General features: G+C 45.6%; 1 protein-coding gene and 2 non-coding genes across 3 annotated transcripts; all 3 read right to left on the bottom strand.

Moving 5' to 3' along the window:
- Positions 1-1,159: 1,159 nt before the first annotated feature.
- LOC119472336 lies at positions 1,160-1,293 on the bottom strand. Its single transcript, XR_005201476.1, has one exon. It is a non-coding gene; the product is annotated as a small nucleolar RNA SNORA31 (small nucleolar RNA).
- A 722-nt stretch (positions 1,294-2,015) lies between these two features.
- On the bottom strand, positions 2,016-6,101 carry TPT1 (tumor protein, translationally-controlled 1). The gene is made up of 6 exons (XM_017536004.1): positions 5,782-6,101; positions 5,446-5,519; positions 4,720-4,910; positions 4,182-4,287; positions 3,407-3,523; positions 2,016-2,224 (listed from the first exon to the last, which is right to left on the bottom strand). Exons 1-6 carry the CDS (start codon positions 5,807-5,809, stop codon positions 2,222-2,224), a joined length of 519 nt encoding a protein of 172 aa, XP_017391493.1. The 5' UTR covers positions 5,810-6,101; the 3' UTR covers positions 2,016-2,221.
- LOC119472335 lies at positions 2,317-2,446 on the bottom strand. The gene has a single exon (XR_005201475.1). It is a non-coding gene; the product is annotated as a small nucleolar RNA SNORA31 (small nucleolar RNA).
- Positions 6,102-8,132: the final 2,031 nt, after the last annotated feature.

The raw sequence follows: 8,132 nt of genomic DNA, 5'->3' as shown, positions 1-8,132 counted from the left end.
CTTGCCCCAAAGATTCTTGACTCTAGGAATAACCAGAAAAAGATTTTAAGAGACAGTCTTCAAAGTCTGATAAGTTCTATTTGTAATCTTCAAAGGTTTATCATGAGGTAAACAGCTGGAGTTCATCACTTCCGGCTTAGACATGACAAAATGCTAACCCAACCTTGGTTGGATCTGGACATTGGGAAAACAGCTAAGAGCACTGCAAGGACAACTGGGAAAATAGGGGTTCTTCTGCAGAACTGACAATTTTCAAAACAAGTTGGAGCAATGGAGCCCACAAAGCCTCTGAATTGCTACTTGTCTGTTTCAGACTTCCAAGGCCAGTTCACCAATCAGCCTCCATCTCACTTCAAGCCTCTCTCCATTATCCTTGTTTTCCCACCTTTGACCACTGCCTGAAAATTCCCTTCCTGCTAGTTTCAGAGGACAAAAGGCCCTGTAGATCAGACTCATAATTTTCTCATTAAAATGTCCGAAACCAGAATGCCGAGCCAGGTGCAATGGCTCACACCTGTAATCCCAACACTTTGGAAGGCTGAAGCTGGAGGATCACGAGGTCAGGAGTTTGAGACCAGCCTGAGCAACATGGCATTACTGTGCCTACAAAAAAAACTATCAGAATGCTTGAAATTGTTGCAGATGGAGTTGCTGGTAAAAGAAAAAAACAAAACAGAATGCTTAAAATTATCAAGTTTGAAGTTCCTAATACGTGTTTCAAAACACGGGGGTTTGGGGGATGTTCACACAATGTGTCCGGCTCAGATTTTGGACACTAGGACAACCTCCAGATTGCTCAATCACTAGATTCACATGTTGAAGCAGACCAGTCACTGGCTTGCTTCTAACCTTTAACAAATGTAATCAATGAGATAAGGGTGGTAGGGACCATTTCTCCTCCCAGGCTGGGCTTGCACTTTAGGAGGCCAAGGTGGGTAATTTTGAGGTCAGGAGTTGAGACCCGCCTGGACAAATAAGCGAGACCAGGTCTCTACAAAAATTAGGTGGGCATAGGGGTGTATGCCAGTAGTCCCAGCAACTAGTGAGGCTGAGGTGGGAAGATGGCTTGAGCCCAGGAGGCAGATGCAGGGAGCCACCTGTGCCACTGCACTCCAAGCCTGGTGACCAAGCTGTCTCAAGTATTCTCTTCCCGTTTTTACCCTGTATTCCTCTATTCAATCTCAGCTGCCACAATTAGACAGACGGAAAGCGCAAGGACATGTTTTTCTTGCATCTGTAATGGAAACCTTAGCAGCAGACAGTAACTGCTCCAGGTCTGTCAAATAGATGCATTTTCATATTCATTATGACACCATCTTTTCAGATACAATATAAAGAACACTTTTACCCCTCTGCCCACCAGCCAGCCCACATTCTGTGTAACTTCCTCTTTTAAATCAGGCTGGCAAACTTGCAGGCCCGTGTCAAGACACAACTCTGCTTGTGCAGTGAAAACAGCCATGGTCAATCCATAAATGAGTGAGCATAGCCATGTTCCAACAAAACTGGACACAAATTTAAATTCCATCCCACAAGGTATTTTCCCCTCTACCATTTAAAAATGCAGCCACCTTTAAGTGTACAAAACAGGTGGCTGGACAGGCGTTGGCCAGTCCCTGTTCTACCAGGGAGTTTAACATTCATCCCAAGAGACTTGGCTCTCTTTATGTTAAATAAGCTGAGACAAAGTTGCTTCCAACTGAATTAGTCTCTTTTTATTTTCTTGGTAATCTCCTCCAGTTACTACTTCCGTTGTAGATGATGAAATGGGTAAGGCTCCACTTCAGATGTTGGCACTGCTATGAGCATGGTCTTTCCCTTTATTGCAACTCACAATCAAAACCTTTGATTCTTTTTTTATGTTCCAGTCCCAGAAGTAGTTTCCACTGCAGAGGTTAACTGATGAGTCTTAATTCTTTCTAGCAGTAGCTTACAACCAGGCTCTAGCTTCTCCACGAACACTACAGGATGAATTTAGTTTAAATATGTATTAAACTAAAAGGCATTCTCTCAAATGAGTTTAAATGCATTTTATTTTTAGAGAACCTACATGACATGTTTTTCTTAAAAACAATGCCTCCACTCCAAATAAATCACGGTCAAAATAAATGAAGATCTCAAGATGACATCAGTCCCATTTGTCTTAAGTCCTGGTGTGTGGATGACAAGCAGAAGCCAGTTATGATGACAGGTGATAGATCCAAAGTAATTGCCAAATTTGTTACTGTAAAAACAAAAATTACATTACCATTCTTCAAACACGCCATAACAAAAATTACATTACCACAAACATGTAAGCCTACATTTCTAGGTGATAGATGTATTCCCCAATTCAATCTGGGCCGCCACAAAGACAGACAGAAAGCGCAGGGATTTCTTTCTTTTGCATCCTAGTGCAAACCAAAAGAACAACAGCCAATTGTTCAAGGTCTATCAGTGGATGCAGAAGACCCTTACCAAATCAGCAGTAGCTCATTTTCCAGAAGTCTGTGGCATGTGCCGCCCACACCCTGCTCTACCAACAAAAACCTCAGATACCATCTGAATAACTCCTTTGGTAAGTCATCTTATACAGTTCTAAGTAATTTCTGTCTATTGTTGACTCTAATCTCGCTTGTTCAGTATAGTATCTTCTTCCTAATTTATACAGAAGCCTATGAAAGCTAGGATAATGAATGCCTCAGTTTCTGTACAGCTTCCAGAAGTTCCCTGGATAGCAGACATTCAGTTATTTATATTTACTAACACAATTTGCATACCAGTTCAGCAGTCAGCACTATTTACTAAAAGCTAGTACTGGCAGTAGGCTTTCAATAATCAGCTGCCAATTAACAGTAAACCAAAGTAAAAAACATGGATACGAATTAATCCTTATGTATATAGCAAAACATGATGAACTGAAAGTAAGGCCTACCTGTAAGGTCTATCTAGAGGAAAATCAATGTGTTCTCCATCTTCCTCAGCATTTAAACTGTATTTTTTTGGAGACAGAACCTCATTCTGTCTCCTGGGCTCCAGTGCAGTGGTGGGATCTCAGCTCACTGCAACCCTCCCAAGTTCTCCTGCCTCAGCCTCCTGAGTGGCTGGGATTACAGATGCCTGCCACCATGCCTGGCTAATTTTTTTGTTTTTCTGGTCTCAACTCCTGACCTCAGGTGATCCACCCACCTTGGCCTCCCAAAGTGCTGGGATTAGAGGTGTGAGCCGCCACGCCCTGCCTAAACTGTACTTTATAATGCCCATCTGCACTCAAGTGTTTCCACATATAAGATTCTAAGCCTTTTTATACCTTAAGAATCTTTTACACGGGAAACATTCTATCCCAGTGGCACAAAACAACTGGAATCACATCTAACATATCTTTATTTTTTACATTACTGATTTTAACCCACTCCTTTGTACTTACACATTTTTCCATTTCTAAACCATCCTTAAAGAAAATCATATATGGGGTCACACCATCTTCACGGTAGTCCAATAGAGCAACCATGCCATCTGGATTCATGTTTTCACCAATAAAGAACTTGGGAAACAAACAAAATACCTAGAATTAGACCATTACAAACAAATACATGCCATTCTAAATTAACTACAGTACAAAATCAGGAGAATTCCAGTATCCAAAAGCTCTGATACTCACTTACCATAATCATTTGTTCACTCAATTAGGCACCTTAATAGCGACCTAAATAAGAGTACAAAGCAATACAGGAACACTAGGCTTTATGGAAACCTTTACTTTCTCAGACCCTAAAGTGTGCTTATATAGTCAAGCACAATTGCAACATAAGGCTGTCAGTAACGGAATATATCATACAGTTTGGAAGCATGTTATGGCCAAGGGATGCATGAAGTTGGATAATTAGAGGTAAACGAAAGCCACTGACATTTTCCAGAAGTAGAACAAGTTCAGATACATCAGGAGGACCAGTAGCAATAAGACACATTAGAACTGTAAACAGAAAGCTGAACACTCAGGAAGTTAAGCAATTTTTGAGGAGGAAGAAATGTCATCTGGGAAAGAAGTTTTCCATCAGAAGGCAGGATTTGAAAACACCTGAGAGCTGAGAAAGCTACTTTCTACACCTGGAATACTAGTATAGAATTGAAATTAATGAACTTAATTTTTGCTCTTGCAGTTAATTGTACAATCCTTTGATCCAAATACTTAAGGCATTTACCTGGTAGTTTTTGAAATTAGCAAGGATGTGCTTGATTTGTTCTGCAGCCCCTGTCATAAAAGGTTTTACTCTTTCTGGTCTCTGTTCTTCAAGTTTGCCTTTGATTCTAAAACAACATTTCATTAACTGGTTAAATTATTGAATTTTCAGTAAAATCAATTTTTAAACTAAAAAAATACCCAAGCTTAAAAAAAATAAAAACATTGAAAAAGGCAACCAGCTGTTAAGAAATTACTAATTCACAGCTGGGCGCGGTGGCTCAAGCCTGTAATCCCAGCACCTGTTCACATAAGTTATCTTTCAAGAATGTTAACATTTCTGACATTTCTTGACTATTTTCAAAGAACTATTCTAACTCTAAACGGAACCAGACTGCAGGCTTCAGTATGCTCACAAAGAAAAGCAACCACTCTTGTCACTGAACTCATTAATAAAAAAGGCAAGTATATTCACTGCTCAAAAGAACCTCAAAAGTTACCCCATCTTTAAATCCCTTAAGATTCTAGACATCAGCTAGGTGCTGCCAGTTATCACTTACGATTTCATGTAATCTTTGATGTACTTCTTGTAGGCTTCTTTTGTGAAACTTGTTTCCTGCAGGTGATGGTTCATGACAATATCGACACCAGTGATTACTGTGCTTTCGGTACCTTCGCCCTCGGGGCCTTCTGCGGAGGCATTTCCACCAATGAGCGAGTCATCAATGTTACCTTCTGTCCTACTGACCATCTGCATTAACAAAAGGCAGTATAGTTGCAAAACATACGAACGCATCTTCAAAGCACCTTCCACACCAATACTTAAGAAACATTCTTAGCTCTTGATGAAAATCAAAAAAGCACCATTTTGGGAATAAAGTTGTGACCTGTGGATTTCCCGAAACGACCTAACTTAAAAAAAGAGTTGTCCGTTGCTGGCCAGAACAAAATGGGATCATTAAAAAGTTGTTTCCAGTTGCGGGCATCGAGTGCCTCGAGTTGGTAAGTAAGGGCAGGGTAAACACGAAAGGGATTGGGCTCCTAAACCGGAGACAGCGTGTCCCGGACAACCCCGGGAGGAGGATGGGCGCCGAGGCGGCGGGCCTATTTCCAGGCTCAGCTCCACCTCCAGTTTTCTAGAAAAACCCGAGCCCGGAAAGAGCGTCTCCTCCGCCAGGAGGCGGCGGGGAGGATTGCACAACCTCAGGCGGGGGAGCTGCGGAAACCCGAGCCTGCCCGGCGCGGCCCGCCCCGACCTCCCCCACGCGCAGGCCCGACCGACTCACCTTCCCCTCCACCTCCAGGCACAGCCCGTCCGCGATCTCCCGGATCTTGTAGATGTCGGAGAACATCTCATCATCTGTCGAACACACAGAGTCGCCCGTCACCGCAGGCCCCGAGCCGGCGCCGCCATTTCCCGCATTTCCCGCGCCGGCGGCCGCACGCGGCGTCCACCCCTCGCGAGGGCTCCAGAGCCGAGCGCGAGCCCCAGTATCAATCCCTGCGCACTCGGTTAAGGTCGCCGGCATCCCCTAGGCCCGGACGGCTGCGCTTTCCCCACCCCCCCACCCGCACCCAAGGACCCCGTGTGCGCCAGTAAGGGTACTGCAGGGAGGACTCACGGCTGATGAGATCCCGGTAGATAATCATGATGGTGGCTGACGGGAGAGGACGGCGGCGCTAGCTTAGCAGGAGCCCGAAGCTCGGAGCGAGCGCTGTGCAGCCGGAGCGGCGCTAGGGGGGAGGGGGGAGCGGGCGGAAAAGGCCGACTCAGCCGCTCCCCAACCTCATATAGAGGGCACGTCTCTTACGTCATCGTTCGCTGCGCCTCCGGAAGCGACGCAGCGGTGACGTGGCACGCAGAGCCGCGCGGGGGCGGGGCCACAGCGGCGGCGAGTTGGGGAAGCGAGCATCCGGGGACCTTAGGTGGAGACACAAGACTGTTCCACTGGGCACGCGAGGTGGTGGGGATGGGGCCGGGGAGGTGCGCGCGCAGCCGGGGAGGAGGTAAGCTCTCGGGCACTCCCGAGCCATGGGTGGGCGGAGCAGGGGAAGTGGGGTGTGATAGGCCCGGGCCCTCCCCACCCACGGGGCCATCCGGAGAGGTGCTGGGGCCTGGGTGGGGCTTAGATGAAATCTCTTTAAATTTTCTCCCTACGCCTCGTTCAGCCTAGGTTCCACCGTTTTCTGGGAACCAGAGTTTCAACAGATGTAGGGGAACATTTCGTTTAGGGAGGGTTATGCTCTTTGGCCTGGCGGAGACCTCGGAGCTGCCCAGGGCCTCAGAACTTTTCAGCCTCTGCCCCGGGGCCGCCCCAGCTGGAGTTTTCGGATGCCTTTGTTGGGGCACAGCTGAGTCTGGGTAGTGGGACCCAAGTCATCCCGCTCGGGCCCTGGGGAATAATTGTGAAGGCGCAGGGTCTGTGGGAGGGGACTTGGGGAGAAGGGAAGCTGTCACGGGAGATTGCACAAGGTTTCCATGTGTTCCAGTTTTGCCCCACAATTGAAAGCTTGTGGCATTCTGTGGCGGACAGCTACAGAGCTAACTCTTCCCTTTACTGTTTCGCACTTGGTCTTGGAAAAGTACGTTGTCACTTTAAGATGAAGTTGAGGCCGGGCGCGGTGGCTCAAGCCTGTAATCCCAGCACTTTGGGAGGCCGAGGCGGGTGGATCACGAGGTCAAGAGATCGAGACCATCCTGGTCAACATGGTGAAACCCCGTCTCTACTAAAAATACAAAAAATTATCTCGGCATGGTGGTGCGTGCCTGTAATCCCAGCTACTCAGGAGGCTGAGGCAGGAGAATTGCCTGAACCCAGGAGGCGGAGGTTGCGGTGAGCCGAGATCGCGCCATTGCACTCCAGCCTGGGTAACAAGAGCGAAACTCCGTCTCAAAAAAAAAAAAAAAGATGAAGTTGAAATTTTATCCCTGGTGCTAGAGGGTCAAACAAAGGGAGTTTCTCACCTGCCCCACCTTTCTTCCAAGGAGTTTACACCCAATTACTAAGTATTAAAACAAAACAGGCCCAGCATGGTAGCTCATGCCTGTAATCCCAGCACTTTGGGAGGCAACTACTGAAACCTGTCTCTACGCAGAAACAAAATTTTTAAATTAACTGGTGCGGTGATGCCTGCCTGTAATACCAGCTATTAGGGAGGCTGAGCTCGGAGGATCGCTTGAGTCCGGGAGTTGGAGGTTACACTGAGCTATGATTGCACCGCTGCGCTCCAGCCTGGATGATAGAGCAAGACTGGCTCAAAAACAAAACATAACTTCCTTATTTGGTCGCATCCTCACGTCTTTGGCATAAGGCAAAGATGTATGCCAGTATGAAGTGTGAAAGCTTGTTCCATTTCACAGGTATTTTGGGCTCTGTATTCCTTAGAACTAGGATTTGCACTGAGGTCCCAATTGTGAACAAGTTCGATCCAGTCTTACTCTCATAAAAGTGTTCATTCTAGTAAACTCAAAGCATCAGGCAATTATAATACATCAACAGTTGTTCATAAAGCCAATAATATAGCATTTAGCTGACTAAGAATGCAACCCTTGGGAAAGAGCAGGACACAGGATGGCGATTGGAATGATGGAGAAGTCAAATGGAAGAGCCAAGAAATGGACCTCCTTAAGATACGAATCTTGGATGGAAAACTCCAGAGGACATTGGGCGACTGGGAGGAAGCTAAAAATGGGATCTGAAAATAAATGGATATCTTCTGACACATGGTCGGTGAAGGCTGTCTGAAACCTCTTATTTATGGAATGAATGAGATGATTATCACACATTAATATTGTGTGAACATATCTTTTTCCTGATGTAGCACAGTATAATTATTTTCCTCAGTTTTAATATTTCCAAACTATTCAGAAATACTGTCATTGATCAATGCAGTACCCTCAAACATTACTCTCAACTATCCAGTCTCATATTAAGGTCAAAACATTTCTTCAAGTTTTTTTTTTTTTTAATTA

This window comes from Cebus imitator, unplaced genomic scaffold (genome assembly GCF_001604975.1).
Source record: "Cebus imitator isolate Cc_AM_T3 unplaced genomic scaffold, Cebus_imitator-1.0 Scaffold94, whole genome shotgun sequence".
Lineage (NCBI taxonomy): Eukaryota > Metazoa > Chordata > Mammalia > Primates > Cebidae > Cebus > Cebus imitator.
The sequence above is the reverse complement of the archived record's forward strand: the minus strand, read 5'-3'. Positions and strand labels throughout refer to the sequence as shown.